This window comes from Phaethon aethereus (assembly GCF_964289735.1).
Source record: "Phaethon aethereus genome assembly, chromosome: 3".
Taxonomy (NCBI): Eukaryota; Metazoa; Chordata; class Aves; order Phaethontiformes; family Phaethontidae; genus Phaethon; species Phaethon aethereus.
In genome coordinates, this window is record NC_138576.1 from 94,266,016 (window position 1) to 94,288,794 (window position 22,779).

General features: G+C 40.0%; 1 protein-coding gene across 1 annotated transcript; it reads right to left on the reverse strand.

The window, feature by feature from the left end:
• Positions 1 to 5,512: 5,512 nt before the first annotated feature.
• Positions 5,513 to 22,647, reverse strand: FAM98A (family with sequence similarity 98 member A). Its single transcript, XM_081998152.1, has 8 exons — positions 22,580 to 22,647; positions 19,548 to 19,696; positions 17,846 to 17,980; positions 14,774 to 14,958; positions 12,293 to 12,373; positions 10,798 to 10,914; positions 7,921 to 8,088; positions 5,513 to 6,373 (listed from the first exon to the last, which is right to left on the reverse strand). The coding sequence occupies exons 1-8, from the start codon at positions 22,630 to 22,632 to the stop codon at positions 5,546 to 5,548; spliced, it is 1,716 nt and encodes a 571-aa protein (XP_081854278.1). The 5' UTR covers positions 22,633 to 22,647; the 3' UTR covers positions 5,513 to 5,545.
• Between the last annotated feature and the right edge of the window lie 132 nt (positions 22,648 to 22,779).

The following is a 22,779-nucleotide window of genomic DNA, read 5'->3' on the forward strand; positions in this document are numbered from 1 at the left end:
AAAGAGGCCAACACCCTTGTCACCACAACCCCCTTTCAGGTAGTTGTAGAGAGCGATAAGGTCTCCTCTCAGCCTCCTCTTCTCCAGACTAAACAACCCCAGTTCCCTCAGCCATTCCTCATAAGACTTGTGCTCCAGCCCCCTCACCAGCTTCGCTGCCCTTCTCTGGACACGCTCCAGCACCTAAACATCCTTCTTGTAGTGAGGGGCCCAAAGAAGGAAGAAAAGAGATCCAAATGCAGATTTCACAGAGACTCAAGAGGTAGGAAAAACAAGGGCTTCTTGTTTCATGATCTAACAAAGGTTTGCTTCTTTCAGCATCAGCTTGCTAAGTGATGGACCTCTGTACGGCATAAAAAATAGCTCCAAGTACTTCTCAAGAGAGTCTTGACAACAGAGTTGGCCCACTTGGGGACACTGGAGAAAGAGATGTAACTTTGGAACAAGTTTTGAGTTATCAATCAGCACTGATCTGAACTGGATTTTCAAAATAAGCACTGTTTAGCCAACAGGCTAAACTCATTGGCAAAATCTGTGTGCTGAACTCTGAAGTCCTGTTTACAGCTGCTGACAATCTGGACCTAGGAGACAGAAAAGCCATCAGCAAAAGGCTACTGCTGGGGCATTATGAAATTTAGCCAAAAAGTCTGCGTTTTCCATGAGTTAAGCCAATGCCGGAAAGTTTAAAGGGTTATTATCACCTTCATCTCTGCTTCATGTGTGAAAACGAGTTATGACCTTCCACCTGCCCACAGCCCAGGCAGCCTCCCTCTTTCTTTGGTTTTACAATAGTGTTTTCCTACTGTTTGTACTTGTTTTTCTCTCCTCTGTTGTGGGAAAGACCCACGTGGACAAGAGGGGAAATTACTGGACAATAAAGGGGAAACAATGACACTGACAGTGCTCAGAGCTGTAAAAAGCGCAAAGTAAACACAAGGGGAAAATATTTTTTCCCTTCTGCCCTTGTTTGTTAAGCCATTAGAGGTGTGACTTATTTTCGGCCAAAGAGGGGAGAAGGCAATGTTTACAGCTGGTAATAGCACTTGCTTTTTCAGATTGTCCCCCTTTGAAAAGGCATAACCTGAAACAAACAAGCACATGAGTATTTTGAGAGCCTACACGGGGAAACAGAAGTTCACATCCACCTCGGTGTACTGCTCTTCGATCACAGCACTGGTGTGATTCTAACCTAAGGGTATGCTAGGAGGCTGATAAAGCAAGCGTGCAGTTTAGCATGAGCCAGCTTGTTTGGGACTGCTAAATCACACTCAACACCTTAAAAATGCATACATACTTCTGCAGCATCCCTGTTGTCCAAGGAAAAGCAGAAGTTCAGAGAGAAAGCAGGATCACAAGCCTGACAGCCTTTAGCAATGACACCACCGAGACTCTCTGCTGCAGCCCTAAATATGGCAGAACTAATAATAAATCATGTGCAATGAGTAGACAGTTGAGGGCTTTTGTGCGCTGGCCTTCATTAACTTAATAGAGAGCTGAATTAACTTCTAGTACTCTAAGAACCCACACGAGCCTTTTGGACACCTAAAAGAGTCATCGGATCTTAGCGAGAATCCTCTTACTTCCCATTCAACTCTTCCCACTTCAGCACAGTTAAATTTTCATTTCCCAGGTGCATAACCTGTTAGGGGGAATACTCTTATGCCACAGGACTTTCCAAGCTCCAGCCACTTCTCATAACTATCTACTGACATGAATCTTGCTTCCCTTCTTCCCAGTTCTATCTTAGGTACTTGACTGGTGTATAGTTTCTAATCAGGCCAGAGGTTGGTTGAGGCACTTGCCACTTTCATTCATTCAGATGCAAATAGCAGTCTGATGGCAACATAGTCAAAGGTCCACCACCTTAAAGCAGGTTACCCACATGCTCTGGCTGAGAAGTCTAACCAGTAGCTGGAGGAGTCCCTCTGGGGTCCACCAGCTGTAATGGCACATCACCATGAAGCTGCACACTTCATGGGTTTGACTAGAGAAGTAGAGGAATCACATCAAGCAAGCTAGGGATTACCAGCCAACACCAATCCTAAAGATGGTAAACTACTCAAGAATAGCTACAAGCAAAAAGGCTTCCTGGGATGAATGATGCATGGTGAAAGCTCAGCCTGATGCTCTTTCCCTTGTGTTACTGTTTTGCACACAGTTAAGGAATAAATTTTTATCCATTCCTTAGACCTGCAAGGAAAACGCAACTGTGACCACAGTGCATATGGATCATGGTATCTAAGTCATGTACTACAGTGCCTGATGTGGGAAGCAAGTGTGTCCTCCACTCTCCATAGTTATTTTACTGCACAATGACAACACTTTGAGAGAGGGTCATCCTAATAGATGGAATGGAAGGGCAATGCAAGCGAAGCTTTTAGGAAACAAAAGTTGCTAGAGAAAGAAAGGCAGATAGAAAAATGGAACAAGATGCCTAAAGCTTGTGGAAGAAGAATGGCAAGAGCAACCATGGTTAAAAGGAAGAACACTTTGTTCCCCTGTATAAATGCTTGCTTACTTAATTGCCGCCTTGATCTGCTGGAGTTCTGCTTTTGATCATGATACACAATTAAGCATGTATATCCAATCCACAAGCCTAATAATCTCCACAACCCACCTCTCCTCTCCCAGCTTCCAGTTAAGAGATTCCTTCCAGTACAGCGAGAATCATGTTTGGAAAACAGTAAATACCACAGCATCATACAGACAAAAACAAAGCAGTGGCTGTTTGCTTTCATTAATCAAAGCTGCTCTCTCCACATATACAAAGCTTGTTTTCTCCAGAGAACAAAGAAGTCACAGCACACTAGAAGGAAACAATAGAGTAAGGAAAAACAACAACAGCTGGCAGAAGCAAAATGTTTTCTTTCCTGTTAGAAGAGTAAAGCCTCCTGTTTTCCCGCCTTCTGATTTATTTTTTTAAGCTTTCCCCCCCTCAAACAGCAATGAAGTGGGACTCAGTTTACCCCAAGTCCTGGAAGAGGGAGAAGGAGAAGCAACATATTTTGAGGAGAAAAATCTAGCTGGAATAAGGGGGAAGGGGAAGCTCTGTGCTCCTAAGCCTCCCCAGCATCATTTCACCATGTCACAGTGTGCAAAAGTGAGACTACCCACTGCAGCAACAGTCAAAGCCTTTCAGAGAAACTGGCAGCTCTAGCACAGAAAGTCTGTGAAGGTGCTGATGCAACTCAACCAGAGGCTCCCTGAAAAGCCTCCTGGGTTCTCTCTTGCTAGGAACAAGTTTGCAGCACTTGAATGCACCGAGAGAAAACACCCACCTCTTTACAGTGAGGAGCAGTGTGAAGAATAGCAGAAGCTGTCAACTTGGAGATACTACATTCCCAGCAAATTCTGTCAGTCTCCATCTTTCCCAGTCCAGGATTGACCCAGTTGTAGGACTCTTAATTATTGAAAAAAACACTAATTATTTTTGCATGAATGCAGCTAGTCACCAGCTAAGGGTCACAACAAGGTATTACTCTCCCCCAAGGGAGAGATCTTCTCTGGAGCATCCTGCTGTAAGAAGGCATCAGTACCTTTGTGAAGCTGCAACATTCATTTTTAGATGGTAGTTTGGACTGTATTATGCTGAGAAAGACTGATATTGGTGAGCCTCAGAGACCTGGATTCTACATGGAAAACTTTTCCATTGTCAGGCTTGTTAGATATGTTTGAAACATGAAAGAAATAGAAGAGACATTAAGTCAGATTCCCGAGTGCTTTCCATGGAGACTTTTGTTTCCAACCTGTGAATCACTAGCAGCACCTAGTGGCCTCAATAAATTAAACGGGAGATTTCCAGGTTGATCAAGGAATGAAATACAGGGAAATCAGTTCTAAACAATGTTTACAAGCTTGTTTACATGATTAGTTTGAACTACAGCAACATGAGCATTACACAGATTCTCTCAAATGCTCGTGTTATTTCTGTAATCCAAAGAACTCCTCCTGCCTGCATCAACCTGGATTCAGCCCCAAGGGCACTTCAGGTAGCCAGAGACTGCCATCAGCATAGCCTCTGCTACAGCAATCTGAGCACAGCAGCAGGAACCTACATTTTCAAGGCTGGAGAGCATCAGGAGAGTTCCCAGCAGCAGCATACCATGTTCACATTGCATGCCGGAGCATAACCTGGGAGATGGGTGCTCACATACATCAAGAATAACTTTACACAGTGACCCCCCAAGAGACAGACCATGCTGCTACACCAGTTCAGAATGACGAATAGAAAAGATCAATTCCTCCCATCCACTTCTGTTCTGACAGCTGCTCAGGGGGCAGAATGCACAGTAGGGCTGGGATGACCAAAACATCTAAAATAGATTAAAATATAAAATAGGTGCAGACAGAAATCCCCACGAATTCCCAGCTACTGTAGCCACTGCTTTTCACTACCAAGAAGGAAAAGAAACTAAAGCAAAGGGAACATACAGATACTTTTATTGCTCACCTTTTATACAACAGCACACCTTCAGCCATTTTCTTTCACAGCTTGACAATATTTATGTACACAAAAAACCCAGCAGAAGCATTATGTGGCTTTCAGTAAAGAAAAAAAAAAAAACAACCAAAACACATTAGAACATCAAACTCAGCCAGGCTTTGTTTTCTGCAGCAATAATAAAAGGGCTTCCTCCAGGCAGGAACTAATCTTCCCAGGCCGTAGTGCATTTTGTTAAAAAGACAACCCCCAAAACAAATTGCCCTAGATTTGCTGAGCCAGTGGTATTAATTTGCAAATAAAATAAATGTCAGTTTGTAATTTCTTCTAACTGATTTCAAGTAAAAATTAGGTTTGGAGGAGGAGCAACTTGTTTTGGATGGATGCAGGTCATTGCTACACCTAACTACAGGCCTACACACACTATCGGTTCACAATTTAGCTTAGTTTTAAATCATCTTTGCAGATTTTGGCGGTGGTCAGTCTTCAGAGTTGAGCAGGTGGAAAAACTTTGATTAGCGAGAGATAAGGCTACCGAACACGGCATCCACAGTAGAGCTCATAAAACAAGACAAGAACCCCGTCTGTCAGAGGGAGTTCACTGTGCATGCACGCATGTGTGTGCAACATCTTTGAAACTAAAACGAGAGGCCAGCAAGGCAAAAAAGCAATACTCAGAACTGGTTTTAGAACATGTAATTCAACAATGATTAGGGGCAAAAAATGCAGAAGTTCTGTTGTCTATTATAATAAGACAGGTCTTGATATTTCTCTAAATCAAAGCGGAAGGCAAACACAGCAGGCAGTTTCAGAACAAGTGTTTTGAGCAGAGGGAATCAGTCCAACATCTAAAAAGCATGGCTTATTAGTTGATGTTTAGGGTGCAGTGACGATGCATTTAATTCAGACAGGGTCGGGGGGGGCAGGGAAGGAAGGGAGGAGAGGTCTACAAAAAGTGGTACTTTGCTCAATGCAAAACATCCTACCCAAAGAGATTCTACCTGCCACGTACAAACCTGTACTAATTCAAGCAGCGATTAAGCCAGGCCTCTGAAATCAGGTTTCTATTAGTGAGCTCTACTGAAGCAAAAGTTTTTAGCAGCCTCAGCTCGTGAAGTGTCTTCCTTGTCCAAAGCCAGACTGATTATACTGATAACCTCCGTGCTGGAAGTGCTGCTCAAACTGCCCCCCTTGATTAAAGTTCTGTCCACCTCTGCCTCCCCAGCCTCCTCCCTGACCTCCACGGCCACCACGGCCACCACGCCCACCCCTCCCTCCTCCACGCCCACCCCCTCGGTCAGTGTGAGGCCCACTGTCTTGGTATCTGTTGTCTTGCTGGTAGCCACCACCACCCCCTTGGTAGCCACTTCCTGAATATGAAGATGACTGGTAGCCACCATAGCCTCCTCCTTGGTAGCCACCACCACCAGCACTGTGGTAGCCACCCGTTTGAAAACCTGCATCTCTGTAGTTGCTCTCCCTGTAGCTGCCATCCTGGTAGCCACCACCTCCACCATCTGTCCAACCTCCTTGAAGCTTGTTTCCTCTTCCACCTCCTCTGCCACCATGATCATAACCACCACGTCCTCCTCGTCCGCCTCGATCATGGCTTCCTTGTTCGTGACCTCCTCGTCCGCCTCGATCATGACTTCCTTGTTCATGACCTCCTCGTCCGCCTCGATCATGGCTTCCTTGTTCGTGACCTCCTCGCCCTCCGTATGAGTCATAGCCTCCTCTTCCTCCTCGGTCATGACCCCCGTGGTCATAACCTCCTCGCCCTCCATATGAGGATTCATAGCCACCCCTTCCTCCTCTGCCACCGCCTTGCTGTGGACCGGCCTCTGGTCTTTTCTGCCATGGTGGCATCTCAGGAGGTGGTGGTTCAATTTCATTTGGTCTTCCTCCTCTGTCAGGCACTCTGCCCATTAGCACCTGCAAAGGGAAAGGGAGATCTGCCTTAGGAGTTGTAACACCTCACAGAAGAGTCACACTTACTGATACTCACCACAAACAGCAGCCACTCAAGGGTTCTTATACCCAGAGGATTTCATCAAGGCAACCTTTTGTATGTTTGAATGTGACAGACCTTTGTCTCCAATTAATAAAAATTAAACAGGGATTATCTAGTATGCTAAGCACTGCTAACAAGACAAGTCTGGAGAGCGGTTTTTTTTTTGTTCAAACAGCAGGCACACCAGTAAGGCAGCATCAATACAGTCTTTCACTAGACTGTTTACAGGTGCAGACTGCTAACCTCAACCAAGCACAAGTACAGTACAACACAGTCTCTCTCCTAAATAGTGCTCTGAATTGCTGTAGAAGTCGTTGGCTAAGATGATATCTTCGGTAAACCAAGTGCAAAGATTTTTATTTTTCAGCGAGGACACACAGAGACAAACTCACACCAACAAACACATGTCAAACAGCACTGAGCAGGGCTGAACAAGACTCTATAAGGTCTTTAGCTGGCCAAGGATGCTGTGACATTAAGAATTTAACAAGACTTAAAATGGGACAGGATACTTGCATTGCTTTGAGTTTTAAAGTGATATAACAGAAAAACTTAAATAGAAGCAGGTTATTTTGTTACTTCATGATACTGTCCCAGAAAACATGTAATATTGTCAGCGGAGATAAGTTCACAAGATATGGATCAGCAGCAGGGCAGTATTGCATACCTAGTAAAACATACCTACAGTCTCATGATAGTTACACCTGTCCTCCTGCTTAATTTCTTTTAGATTCCACATAGCAGTTACACTAAAAAGTTGTAAAATTTGTTTGGGGTGAAAGGGGGTGATCAAATCAGCACACCGCCATTCCATCCTAAATGAATTAGAAAATTACCTGAAATACAATTGATACCCAAAATGGGGAAAAGCATGCACATACACCCACAAATTTTAAAGTGCCAAGTACACTGCTGTATATACCTACTGAGCTTCAAGTTCAGCACACGTACTTTTGTGAGCCTATTACTCGTGTAAAATCATAATTTTTTAAAACAAAGGAAATTGCTTAGTCTAAATCGTATTCCTACGTCATTGCTAAAATGACAGACTTGACTATAATCTAACCTGTGAGATCCTTGCTTTGTGATCTTAATACATTCTATTTACATAGACCAGAAACATGGTTACTATGTAGGTGTTATTTTAGACACTGTGACAGAATTAGTTGCAGCAGTGTAATGACGTTAGTAATTCTTACAAGACACAGCAGGCCTACTCCCACTGAAAGTAATCAAAGATATTTCAGCAATCTTTTACTGCCCCTACGCATGGGCACTCTGAACGTAAACAGGTGAAACTACAGCTTCCATAATGCACTGCTGCATAACCTGAAGTATAAGCACCAAGTTTCTTATCCTTTATTTCCAAATTCCACTTAACAACCCTAAAAAAAGAAGGATTTTTTTAAACTACATTCAAATTACTTAAATATCCATAACAGAACAAGCCATTTGTCACCAAAGGTACCTTATTAATGGCACATGCAGTCTTTTCTCGGATGGACCCACTGCTTGTTCTCATAATCTTTGACAGATCCTGCCGAGCTGCCAAGAGATTTGCAACGGAAATAGTGCACTTAGTAGATAAGAGGGCACGTTTTGGTTGGTAGACTTTAGCCAGTTTTTCTGTTTGACTCTGTTGGAGAGAAGAGAAACAAAACCAGTCAGTTAAAGTATTAGGAAAGCAATGGGACACCTCACCAAAAGAATCAAAGCAACACTGAAAAACAAGACACCACTGCAAATAGAAGAAAAATTCATATAAAACCAGTGAGAACCACTTTGTAATCAAGAATCACTATAACAAATCTAGCTTTTCACAAATTAATTTCTTAAGTAATATAGGAAACAATATTCTGACTGAACTGACAAGACACTGATCTTCTGACAATTTTAAGATTAACAATATATACATGCAGACCACATTACTTTTAGGCAAACACAGAAGTGTTATACAAATTCCCACTGATGAATAAAAAATATACTAAAAGTGAAACACGTCTGTGTCCAGCCTCCAGACCTCCTGTGCCTGTACCCTGACCCACACCCATTCCCATTATGCTAGGATCGCTGCATCTCCAACACTGCATCAGCCAGAAAAAGGCTGTGTTAACTCTTTCGCACTCTTCATTCCAGTCAGCTTCTTCACAAAAGCAAGCCATCAAGAGGTACTCGAAGAACTAAAGTTCTCAAGTGCTTGTTCCAATTCAGTCCTTTGTCTCACCTACATAGAGCCCAAGCTGGAAACAGATCCTATGCTTTGCCTTGTATGTAATCTCCCTTCCTCTACTGCCTTTTGGCATTAACTGTATTGGCTTTTTTTGAACACCTCAGAAGCGTGATAGCAGTTTTCCAACTGACAGACAAGAGAAATCTGTGCTACCAGCCATGAGTTAATACATGAGCTACTTCCATCTTCAGTTATCAACAGAGTATAAAGTGTGATGCAATTAGGATAAACCAGATTGCAATATGCACACAGACAAAAGGGCTGCTTTTTGTCTGGACCCCAGATGACAGCAGTGAGGACAGGCAAACCAGGTTTTCCAACAAATCTCTTGATAGGGCAAGAACTTAGGAGCAAATTTTAAAATCCTAAAATCCTGTTTTCCATCTAAAGGCAGAAAACTGGAACTGGGAAAAATTGAGAGTATGTATTTCCAAGTGACTCAGTGATAAGTTTTTAGAACCAAAAGCTTCTACTTTTATATTACAAGCTGAATAAGGTTTGTTCAAAGTGAAGGAAAACATGCACATCAGTTACCTGACACTGGCTAAAGACAGGAGAAGCAACAGTATTCACCAGAGCAGCAGTTATGTTTTTCCCTGGCAAGTTTGACGAGCTCTGAGCACAGTATTTTGGTGCTATGGTATTATTCTTTTAGGTGAAATTTGAAATTTTTGAACTTAAAAATGTAAGTAATAATAAACTATATAGCTTTTACTGGTGTTCTACTATCTGAAGAAGTAGCTATTTAGTTATACTACCGTATTCTGATACTTTTCAAGTTTTAAAATTAAAAAAATAGATTACCTTCATGTATTAAAACATTGCTAAAAGTTACTGTAAAACAAACTGTATTGCATGTCTGGAAGACTATAGCCACATTCTCCAATTTTGTATTGTTATGGTCCTAACAAATTTAGATTTGCATTTCAGTAGATATAAATGCATATACACAATTTGTGTTTTTTTGTGAAAGGATTTTATGTAGCTAGTCAAGTTCAAAAGCATCTGAGAATTCTCCTAGAAGAAAAAATGAACAAACAAACAAACATGGATTTGGATGCCAAAGCTATAACACAATTAGAAGTTCCTGGGTTTTAGCCTAATCCATACTTTTGCCCTTTTTCAGTCGCTATTAAAATATTCAAGCAATCAGATAGTTCTTCAATCATCTATTAAAAAAACTGAATACAAGGTTTAAGAGGAAGGACACCAGTAGAAGTCCTGTTCAGGTGATGAAAGAGAAAAGGGGAGAGGTCACATTTTATTATTAAAATATAGTTGCTTTTTGAATAAATCATTTATCAAGAAAACACACTTGCTGATTCATATGTCACAGTTTATCACTAATAATTCAGTCTCAAACACTGCCAGCAGTATAATTAACAGCATGTTAGCAGATCTGGTTTAGTCCTAGAAAATAAACGATATGTACTATTTTGAAAATCTTGTAATTCCTTTTTCACTGTGACATGTAAGAAATAGGGAAACCATGTAATTATTTTTAGAAGCAGAATATGTATCACATACTCAGAGAGGACAGATGTCATGTCACAGCCACTTGCATGGTTCAAAGACAAAAGCAGCACATAAAATATTACCCTCTCTATGAGGTAAGAGAACAAGTAGTGCCTTAGCAGCTTTTCTCATGTGCATCTGTGGAGTTGTGCTGGCAGACACACTTTGAATTAAGGAAATCTGATCACTGTGGACAGCACAAAGTAAGTTAAGGGACGGTCAACAGGAAGATGCTTTTCTACCATCACACAGACGTAGCACTTAATGACTCACATTATGGTACTCTGAACACAAATGGTTGGATCAGTAACTTCTTACTATTTTTTTTTAGTGGCCTATTTAACTGTATGTTTTGGCTTTGTGTAGTTACACATAGCCTATCATTTCACATACTGTTTTAAAAACCAACAAATCAGTTTTAAATAAAAGTTTTTGAGTCATCTTACATTGCCATAAACTTCTTCAGAAACTCAAACCAAAACCAGACAACTCTGGTAGTTATTTCTTAATCATGAAGGATGAAACAATGACACAGTTTTCCAGAGATACTTATTATAAAGCATTACCATCAACCAGGACTTCACAGCAAGTTGTTTGTACCTTAGCTCTATCTGACCAGCCAAAGGACTGCACAGTAACGTCCAAACGTTTGACTAACAGTTTTCTTCGTACTTCGTATTCGTTGACTATGGCTTGATTAATTGCTTCAATTTTTTCCTGAAACAAAAGTTTGCAAACATAACCTATAGATTATAGATAAAATGTTTCTACTTAAGACAATAAACTATGTGGATGGAAGAGAATAAGACACACAGAGGTATTAAGCAGCGTTTAAGACCACAGTTATCTACCTTGTCAAATGGGCTCACTGCAAGCTATGCCTGCTGACGTTATTTCCCTGAAGGCTTCAAAGGCTCTGTTATCCTCACATTCAGCCTTCTACCACTTCTAACAGCACAGCTGTCTGTTTTTCACAAGGGACATAAAAACCTGCACGCACTGCTGAGGCATTTCTCAACATCCACCAGGACAGAGAAGCAAAAGTGAGAAAATACTACGTGCAACAAGCCAAAGGAGATGCAAGGACACAGGTAAGTCCTAGGGACCAGGGTGTCCTTGCCTTCTTAAAAAGTAGCCTTCCTAAAAAGCAGTGAGCTTAAGAACAAAGAGCAAAGACAGAGGAGTAGAAGTAAGTAGAGTACTTCAAGCACAATCTGCATACAGACAAGACAAAGTGTCCTACAGGGAAAAGCCATCACTAGAAACACACATGGTAGCAAACAGTGGTCTAGTCAGAGTAACAGTTGAGATATGCACCAGTAATGAAATGAGGTATGGATTGACTGAAGCCTGGCTGGAGGGGGGCAGTGGGGCACACTTTCAGCCTCCACAACACAAGCACTGAAGGAAGCAGTCTGTTGGGAGTAGATAAGCTTTAACCTTAAGCAAGAAACACAAGAGAGACTCTCAGTCTTGGAGCAGTAGCTATAGCTTTGTGCTGGTGCAGCAGCAGTATCTAACCCAGGCACCATCCTTCTAGAACAGCAGGCGACAAAACCCATCTGAAGATGATCATGGCTCTGCCACCTGGGTGTACAGCCTCTCCCAGCTTCCACCCGTGCACTCACTGTTTCTTGGAGAAGAGGCTATGAAGGAAGCAGACTACTCCAGCAGGACAGAAAGAGAGGAGGAAATGATGGGAAGACCCACAGGTTAGCTGGAAGAGAGCCATAGGAGGGGATGTAACACCATCTCAATGAGGTTAGGCCACACTGACAGTGCTGGCAAGGGGCAGGAGAGGAAGGCTTAAGCTACTGCACAAGCATGCAGGTCAGCACCACCACCGTAAATAATAATCTTCTCCTTTATTTTGGAAAACTTTCGCTTCCATCTGGACATACAGATTAATAAGCCTAAGATCTTATCAGTTGTTGAACATTTATTGTAACAACATATATGCAAAATATGTCAAGAAACTGTCTTATCTTTAAAAAGATGTAAGAAAAATCATTTTGCAACATTACACACAGAATCAAGATCAGTAATTTATATACATGAAAAAGAGAAATGGGGTCTAACACCTGCAACTACTTACCCAGTGAGCTGGTCCCAGTTGTTTCTTCAATAAAGGTTTTCCAACATGATCAGGTGGAACCTTGGCTAGGGTTTCCTTCAGCTGTTAGGAGACATATAAAAATATAAGCATTGTCTAAAAAAAAAAAAAAAAATAAAATTAGCTTTTCAAGATTCAAAGCACAGGAGAGGACTTTTGGACAGTCATAGGCATGAAAAAGCAACCTCCAATATCAAGTTGTTTTCTCTGGGACAGAGAACCAAGCCCACTTCTTTTGGAAAGCACCATTTTTATATTTCTGGTAGTCTCAGCTATAATTATTTAAAAATTAAGAGAAAGGACTATAGAGTAGATCTACAGCTAAAACAGAAAGATTCCATGAGGTATAGCTCCCCTTGAAGATAGAGGGATTATTCTACACACCATCTCTTTAATTCAGAAAAAACCCCCACACTTGTATCAAAAAGGTTGTTACTAAGATGATGTGAAATACAACATGATCTAAAGAAGGACGGCACTTTTCAATCAAAAGGAGAAAGTCTTCAATATAAAAATTTAAATTTAACTTTCATTTTAAAAGTTTGAGCGCAGCTTAGGTTATCTTTCCCATCGCAAAATTTCTGAGGACTTCAGAAGGAAGAAATGGAGTAGCAGTGACAAAAGCAGGTTGGAGTTATGAAACTTCACTTTTCCACTGCTGCAAACTACATTTTTCAACTTCCTTGGCTGTTCATTCCAGCAGTTGATTTAACATATTCAGTGACTCGTTCTTCAAAGGTGCTGAGCCCAATTTGTTTAACATGAAGACTTTAAAACCAAATGCTTTCAGAATAGCAGAGGTAGCAGTTCGTTCAAGTACCAGCAGTTTCTTTTTTTGATGTGGTGGACCATTAACAAAGAAAGTCAATTATACAAAGATCCTACTCCAAACTGTACTATGTATGTGAAAAGAAAAAGGTAGCTTGATTTTCACATGCTAGATCAGAATATTGCCATTCTAAGACCCTCTTTTTAAACACAAGAAAACTTCAGGGTAATCTCGTTATAACCATCATCTTACAGTAAAGAGTAAAATTTTCACTCTATATTATGTAAGTTTTCACATTTTGCTCAACTTTGTGACATATTTTCATTTACAAAGTGAAATAAGTTTTTCAGTTATTAGTCAGCTTTACTTTCTCCTTCTCAAATACTACCAACATCAGAAGTGTTCGGACTGTAAGCATCACAGCTATATATGATTTCTAAAAAACCCTGCATGAATTTTTTAGCTAGAAGGACTATTCAGGTCAGCTGAAGACAGCTACAAGGACCATTCAGGTTTTTTTTAACATAACCATCTATGGATATAAATCAATGAGATAACATTCATTTAATCTTGCAAGGCAATGTAAAAGAAAAGTCAATTAGTAAAACGTAACAGAATTCCCAGATTAAAAATATTTTGATCTACTTTGTATTCTCTATTTTTACAGAGTCTCTTTCACCAGCAAAGCTTGCTAGCATTGTTCATTGTTACGAATATTTTCTACCTTTTACAGCAAATGGAAGCACAGATTTCTAATGTATCTAACTACTTAATGCCCATGACAATGCCAAAACCAGAAAACAAACTGCTTCCATTCTACACCTTGGAATTCTGCTGGAAAAACATATTTCTCTTCTTAAACAGGTCAATCCAAACTGATTTCTTGCAAAGAAATGAAGCACTGTTTTCAGCTGCTGGGATTTGTTTAAGTACAATGCAACTACAAGGTTAGTCAAAAAAACTCCTCTGAAAGTATTTTGGGGAGCTTTGTAATCCTACCTGTTCTTTAAATTTCACAAAGGCTCTCTTCTGCCGTTCTGCTCTCCCCTATCCTGCAAGTTACTTGACAACTTAAAAACTTTCTGTACCCCCCTCTTTGGTCTGTGCACTGGACAGTCCACTCCATTCCTCTGCTTTATAAAAACTACTCAAACAAAAGTAAACTTCTTTTTAAAAAAAACACAACCACCTGAAGAACACATACATGTAAAGGAACAAAAATAAATGTAACCACCAGAACTGATGAAGCCTTATGGAAAAGGTGTAAACTTGACTTTCGTTACAACACTTTTTAACCCAAACATTTCTAAAACAGTAGGTTCCTGTAAAAATTTGTTTAGGTGTATTTCTTGGAATACGTTTCTCCTCAACCTTCTTCCTGAGGCCTAAGCTCAGCATTTTCCATGTCTTCTACAACAGGTGATGACATTAAAAACTAGAGGGGAGTAAGAGATACCTCACCCCATAAGGCAATGATAGCAGTAGGCCCTGACCTCATGCCTTGGCGTGGAAAAAGCCTTTAAATTCATTTTCAAAACCCTGACCCTTGGCATACTCAGTAAACCATGTTAACTTTCCTTCATAATTCAAACACTGGAGTTTCACAAGAGGCAAATCTCTCCCTGGTAGCAGAACTATTTTCCATTAAAACAGCAACATCATAAATATTCTAGTTTTGTTCCTTTGGATCTTACTTTTTTTTCAATTCCACTGAAGAACTGGAACATCGTTATGTTGGCTGGAGGCTTGGACATGCCTAAAGCAATACATATGCCTTTTAGCTCCTGAAAGACTTCACTGCCACCTCCTTCCTGTGCTTTTTTAGGAGGGGCATTCACACACAGCATTCTGGCAGCTTCCAGTTCTGAGATGAGGTATGCTGGGGTAAGAAAAATTAGATTTCAGCATCAGATATAGCTGAGTTAAGTTATTTTAGAACCAGTGAGAACTCAAGTGCTTACAACCAACAAATGTGCAAATGGACTGTTTTAGAAAGAGTTATGGCTATAATTTTGGTATCCACAGAACACTCATATTTTTAATAATCACTGAGCCCAATGCTAGAAACACAACAAACAGGGGAAAGGTTTAGTACAACCAATTAAAGCCCGGAAAAAATCCCTATGATTCCGACAGGTATTAATTACAGAGTTCAACAGAGCACAGCTCTTTTTCTTCAGGCTTTGCCCAGCAAAGACAGGAGACTAGGAACATGGAAATAAGCAGGATGAGGGACTGGGACACGTACTTTAGGCTAGACAAGCAAGCACTCCTTGAGGCTCTAGGAAACAGAACAAGGAAATGAGTACAGAGAAGTGAAATGTTGGATGAATCTCCTCTACTTCCCCAGGCAAGATGCAGAGTGGAAAAATAACCCCATTTTTAAAAGTACTATTGAAAATTCAGGTTTATAATAATCCCAGGAAGGAAGGCAGTAACTGATGAAACAGAAGCTAGAATAACTGCACTGCTTTTCAATATCAGAACTGCAAGAGCCTACCATCACATTATAACTCCTTTATCAAACAAACAAAAAAATTAACATAATTTCTGAACATGTTCTACAGCCAACATTTCAGCATTATGTGTAGGCTACATGATATAAATTTGGTGCACAGCCTTTGCTTGCAATTGTCACAATTTTAAAGTTTGAATTGAAAAAAATGCACAGGTTTAACAATATTTTTATCATTAATCATACTGAGTGACTGTAACAGTAACATAAATAATTATTTCTAAAAATAAGGAATTAAAAACAGATGCTGCACTGATAAAGACAGTCTTGTGAGCAGGGATGTAAACCCACGGCTATACAAAAGCAGCTTACTACATATAAAATTGGGACAAATTGAAAGTTACAAAAAGAAAAAAGCAGTTTAATGATCTCTAGAATTTCTTCTAGATCTCTAGAACGTCTTCTGCTAAAGACACAGAACACCTTATAAATTATAAAATTCTTAAAATGTGTAAAGCAGTGAATAACCCTTTGTAAGTTCTGTCAATGACACTTCATACAGATTTTTCTTGTATTCAACTTTCAATTATTTATACCCTGTTAGGACCTCCTGAAAAAGAAACCAGCAGCAGAATTTTGTTTCAAGAATTCAGAGATCACATTCAAGCTACCTTCAACCCCCTCTGACAAAGACTGAAATTTTTAAGTCTATCACTATAAGACACAAACATCCTCCAGATAGTGATTCTTTTTTGCAGACCTTTTCTTAACCAACCTGAAACTCTTCTACTTTTTATTTTTGCCAATGCCAGTACTTAATATTGTATTCTAGTGATGCTGCACATGAAGACAATCCTAACTACTTATGTTTATTTGGTGCTTTCCTCTCCCAGCAATACTGCTACATCTTCCAATTGACTAAACTGTGCTGCATTTTGTTAAAATGTAAAATACCCTGGCATTCCATTAAAGAGGGTTATTCTGTTTTTCCTTACAAAAATCTGGTTTTGTGGCTTACATATAACAGATTATCAATGAGTTACCTTAATGTAGGTAAAGAAAGCTATGCAAGAGTTTTAGGTATTACTATCATGGTACACACAAAAGGAGTTTGGCATCTATTGCAATTCCAGTAAACATAGTATTCCTGCCAGATGGGATACCAGAATTCAGCTTCTGAACATGGCCCTATATTACCAATATGTACATCACAGAGGACCTCTGGGACAAACTGTGTGTCACAGACAAGCCAAACTTATTGAATGGCCTGGCTTACAAAGAAAAAGCTGAAGGGCAGATTGTTTGAGCTACAGAATATTTTAAGTGCAATAATTACCTCACTCCATCTGACATTTCTGAACATACTACCAAAACACATTCAGATTAAGTCTTACTATTGATCTTTCTCCTACTGTTGAAATACAGGAACGTACTCTATAATTCATTTCTTACACCTCAGCTGAGGGCAGAATTAAATTTCTGTTTTGAAAAGTTAAAGAATCAGCAGCAACTGAGGAAGCAAATAAAACATTAATTTATGTTGAATTTAAGATCAGATTAAAATTAGTATTACAATTTCTAACTCTGACACTTATAATTTTTTTTTTTTTAATGTGAATCAACATCACACACTTTTTCCAAATTTAAGTACTATTTCTTCTCCTCTAACATTTCCTAAGTGGAATAAAACCAGTTTAGATATTAAGACCTGCTGGGTGGAAAAGGGAAGATGTCACCATTACTACTACTAATTTCTTTTCAATCGGCAGAAAGCAACATTGAAGCTATTTAGTAAGGGAAATAGTCAAGAGAAGTGGGACTTGGGATAAAACATTTTTTCTTTTTCACACCAATTTCAATTGTCAGAGTGTAGGAAAATCCAAGTCTTATTGCACCTTGCAAATCATCATGGTGGGGGCTCCAAAATGATGATGCATCTGATGTTAGTGGCCATTTTTACAACCCTTCTAAACAAAGTTCAGTGGCTAAATCCTGGCAGAAGTCTTCAAATTATTCCCTCTTCAGAGTACCTTTTGAGAAGTAATAGGACTGGCTTTTTGCTAATGAATGTGAAAAAGGTTAATACTCAGAGTACTTTCTATCATATACCGGCTACAAAGTGACTGGTAAGTTTATGAGATCCAAAAGTATAATATTCCAACACTGTAAACTATAGGGAAAAAATAATTCATAATTTTAGGTAACTGTTTTTATACATTGTGGTAAACAAAACAGTATCTCAATAAGCATAAGAAACAATACTGATTCTTGCACAAAACCAGAATTGCTTGCGAGCACCCCTTTAACTTACTAAGCAGCAAGAGACAGTTCTTTTGATTATGAAGGCGTTTTGTCACGTCTCCTGATGTTAATGATGCATATGGACAGTTCATTTCAGCCAGCAACCCACTCATTTCGAGTTGAAATTCTTCTGCTTCGTTTGGACCTTAGAAAGAAAAGAATAATAATTTGTTTACAGCTAACGTATCTCTCTCTCTCTCCCCCCATGTATGATTAGAATGAATTCGCTCTTTTTAAAAAAACATAAATAACACTTTACTCCAGTAGGTATTTAACATTAAAACCCTGCTTTTAACGGAAGTCAAATGCGTTCTTTGGGTTCAGCACAAACTACTTGGAGCCTTAATATGCCTCATTATAAAATTAAGTTTCACTGACAGCTTCTCCCAGCTACAAGAAGACAGCCACTGGCAACTTCTACAACGAAAAGTAACATTAAAACATCACAAGTTTTACTGGAATATTTTAAACATAAACGAACTATTCCCACTACGATAAAGTAACGAATAATATGGTTTATCAGCTCATGTTTTTACTACTTCTCACTATAAGCTCACATTTGTCAACTGATGTTATTTCATACCAAAATCATTTAAAAAAATAAAGTCATGTAACCCAAAGCTTAGACTGATATTTGTGTCAGAAATTAGTGAAACTAATCTGAATTTGTTAAGCCACATTATGCAAAAAATAGTGACAAATGAGAGTTAACAGTTTTTCTTCTTTTGAAAAGGGACTTCAAGCCAAAACGTCTGTTATTTATAAACTCAAGTCACACAAAATGAAGGTAGGACTTGATGGTACTACAGATAAAATGTTTCTATCCCTGTCTTTAGAGAATTTGAAATAGGTATTAGAACATTTCTGTATTGTATTTTTACACTGAACTTACAGTAGGAACCTTATACTACTAGAAGAGGTGAGATGCTGTATTGGTACAGAGCAAGGCAGTCAAATACACTCAAAGAAGAAAGGATGGACATGTCAAAAAGAGAAAGAAAGGAAAAAAAACAGATGTTGAGGTGAAAGGCAGGAATCTTTGGCCAATGAGTAGACTGAAAGTTAAGATCATAAAGGCATCATGAGTTAATATACTAGATATTCAGAAATACAGGCTATCATACCAATTCAACAATTTAATTTGTAGAATGTCATGATACTTGACTGAAAATAACATTTTTGGAAAACTGAGGTTTGCTTCCTCCACCAAAATGATAAACAAACATTTTCAGGCTCCATCTCACAGTGTTTCATAAAGAGGGGAAAATACATAGTAAGCATAGAGGTAAGGTAACCAACAATAAAAAGAAAACATGATTATTGTAGTCATGAAATTTTTTCCTTGAACAGTAGGTATTTCTTACATCAAAATTACAAACATAAGTGTTGAAATGAAAGTATTCTCATGATCTAATTAAAAACCAACTCACTAATGTTTCCTTAAATCCATGCTAGAACTTTAAAAAAACCTCTATGGTTGAGCAATTAAAAGAAAAAACTGATTTCAGAAGAAAGACTGTTTGATCCTCACTATTACTTTAACCTCTACTGGCTGTTCATTAGGCAACTTTGAGGTGGCAAATATCCAAAATCTGACAGCATGCAGATGATACTCCCTGGTACAACAGATTTAGCAATTGTCAGCCCAAATCTTTATGGCATGCAAGAACACACATTAAGTGCACGTTTGTGCTAGAGTTATGGCTACTTACTGTTAGTTGCCTGCACATTTTCCTCTAGTTTACAGAATAGCCGTAACTCAGATACCAACCAAGCACAGAGTTTGGTGAATTCAGGGGAACTGGCTCCACGAGAGACTGCCTGAGCCAGCGCTCCATCATCTAACAATGGACCTTTGTAACTGACAAGTGAAACAAAAGCAGTTTATTAACGTTTGCTATGACTGATGTCCTGTGAAAGATTTAGTTTATGCTGTATACATATTGACAGCTACACCCTCATCACACCTGCAACGCTAAACATCTAAACTGATAAGATTCTTGTACTGAACTGTAAGAAAAAGCATATTGAGTAAACCCAGCATTTCCATGCACATTAGCTTACTGCCAAAGAGACTGTGTCACAAAATATCATCATCAAAGGTTTCATCCTGGAGAACGTTACCACATATAGCTGCAACTTCTCTGCTTCTATCTCTTGAAGATGTTACTTACAATATACTTATCTAAGGCAACTGCAGTTCCAAAACATCATTCTTGAACACTGCTTTTCAGTATAGTGAATAATTACTGCTGAATTAGTGCATCTTTTCTGTCATTTCCCATCATGTATTAAAGGGTTGCCATGCAAAACAAAGTCTTTGATACAAATGTTACAAAAGCAATCTGCAAAATCCTATCCTCTTTTGAAAAATTACCTTCTTAAATGGGCACAAGAAAAACAAGAGTTAGTTCTTTGCTAAACAAAGTAAGCCAAAATCAGGCCTAGTGTAAGAAAGCTTGAGTCTGCAGATTGGGTTTTCGAAGACGTCATTTTCAGGACATCTGTGTACTGATATCCTGTCAGGAGGAGGAGGAAGAGTATGGAGAATACTGCCTTATTAACTACCTAGAAGCACAAAGTCAGAGCTTACAAGAGTATTTAAAAAAAAATGCACAACATTATTTTGATATACTGCACCCAAAACAGACATTCAAGAGTGAGGATAATCAACTGAAATCCCTCTTTCAAACTTCTAGATAAAGTCACCCACTATGTCACAGCAACCCAGTGAGTCCAGTCAACTCACACATAAAGGGCTTGGTCTTCACTGTAACAGCTTGTTACTTCATCCAACGAAAATGAAGAAGCCCCACTCAAAAGTAACTTTTACCTCACAGAGCAGCTCAATTAGCAACAGAGAGTTAATCTACTAGCAGCTGATGGGAAGTTGTAATCTGATGTAGTATATCCAACTACATTACCACAGTGGGCCAGACTATTCCAACAGGCTAATTAGAGCAAGTCCCATCCCACAGATGTGTCAGACCTACACGTGTATAGGAACATATGGGACTCAGAATAGAAACATCCAGTTATAGATCAAATTAGAAGAGAAGTGATGACAAGCTTTTTGCTTTGGCAGGATCTGGATTTAAGTCACTGGTCACGTCAGAGGCCCCTTTTCTAGAATTTTTCTTTGACGGATCTGACATCTTGACTGTGTTATCTCTGATAATTATAACTTCAGCTACACATCTATTTGGCCAGTAATCCAACTTGCAGATTCCTGACTGCAAGCAGCTTTTTTCTCCCATTCCTGCCTATGGCACATGTTCTAGAGCTACACTCCTCTCTTGTAGCATTATGCTGTCTGGTTTGTTTGCTTTTTCAATAGTTCAACAAACTGACTTAAAAGGTAAGAGGCCATTATTTTGAGCACCTTGGTCACAAATCCAAAAGGAAACAATTCTTCGATGTGCAATGCTATTAAAAATATAATCAAGTAATATATTAGAAATGTCTTCGGTTGAACTGTGAAGGATCATGGAGCTACTGCCAAAGCTTAAAACCTCAAACAGCCGAGTCCCTCCAGACACAAACAAACAGACGTCATTTAGTCACACGCAGTAGTCTTCCCAGTTGTTATCAATACTCTTGAAGCCCCATGTCTTTCGCCCTCCAAATTTTCTTTCCAAGCACTGTTGCCAATCTTGGTTCATATGACTTATTTTTTAATCTGCTTTCATTGTTTGCTTTATTTATTTATGCCAAAAATCAACCGCAACACTTTCTGTCTATAGTTACACAGAAAAGAAGCATAAATCACAACTCCTTAAAGCCAGTAATGTCCTTTTAAATATACGGCAGAAAAAGGAAGCTGATCACAGTATGTGCATCATGGCAGAAACCTTTTCACATTTCAGTCAGAGAAATACCTGCCAAAACAGAAGCCTATTTGTCAAGCTTTAGAACTATCATCACCAGCTTAGCCTGGAAACATAATCTTTGTTGGAGCATAATGACTCTAGCCACAAAGTGATTTATGGGAATGTGGCCAATGTGAGTAAATACAGCTGTTTGCATAGAACCAGCAGCAGTAAAAGTGTGACTGCCTCCTGTCTGAACTCTCAACAGTTTACAGAGGGAATGCAAGTTTACAGTAGGACATGTTCTCCTTGCTCTCCCTTTAATATTTATATAGCCTTTACTGACTCTCACAAAGTAACAGGTTTAAACAACAGAAGTTTCCTGTGCTATATTATATTAAAAAAGAAAGTGAAGGAAAAAAAATACTGTTACAATTTTTTTTTGCTATTATTTTTCAGTATATATGAAGTCTAAAAGTTCTCCTCTCCCCTGACTCTCTTATAAGGTTTTTTTCCTCCCTTCCCCACCCTCAGCCAGGACAGCTCTGTTGAACAGAGGGCTCACGGATCACATAGCACCACAGGAATCGAGATCAGCACGCAGAAAGAGGTAAAATGTTTGGAAAGGCCGCAGAGCTAAAAAAACCGCTTGTCTGGCTTCGTGCTTTTCTCAAGCCCAGCAGGCGCCACCACCAGCCCCGCTACGGGGGCGGCACCTCAGCTCTGATGAAAAGGGACCATTCCAGGTGCCGCCCCGGGCCGCGGCCCCCCGGGGCGACACCGGCCCCCCCACACCAGGGGCCCACACCATGGCCGCCCTCCCGCTCCCAGCCCACACCGGCCGCCCGGGGACGCCACAGCCCCACCAACGGTCACCCCCTCCCCCCGCCAGCGCTGGCCCCAGGACAGGGCGTCGCTCGGCGCCGGGCACCTACCCCAGGTCCTCCAGCGACTCCAGCACGTCGCTCTCCAAAAGCTCGAACTCCATCCTGCGGCGGGGCACGGAGAGGGAACCTGCGCGACAGCGGGACTCAGCGCCCCCAGTACCCGCAGCCCCGCCGCCTCCCTTCCCCGACCACCCCTCCCCGCAACCCTGCCCCGTGGGGGGGGCTCAACGGTCGCACCCCACCCCCGC

Bases quoted from the DNA above. Each gene is read 5' to 3' on its own strand.
- FAM98A (XM_081998152.1), bottom strand. From the start codon at position 22,632: ATGGAGTTCGAGCTTTTGGAGAGCGACGTGCTGGAGTCGCTGGAGGAC. The intron at 12,374-14,773 runs GTAAGATCCAAA...GTCTCCTAACAG, and splicing joins TCAGTGGAATTGAAAAAAAA to CTGAAGGAAACCCTAGCCAA. The intron at 10,915-12,292 runs GTAAGTAGTTGC...CTTTTGTTTCAG, and splicing joins AACTGGGACCAGCTCACTGG to GAAAAAATTGAAGCAATTAA.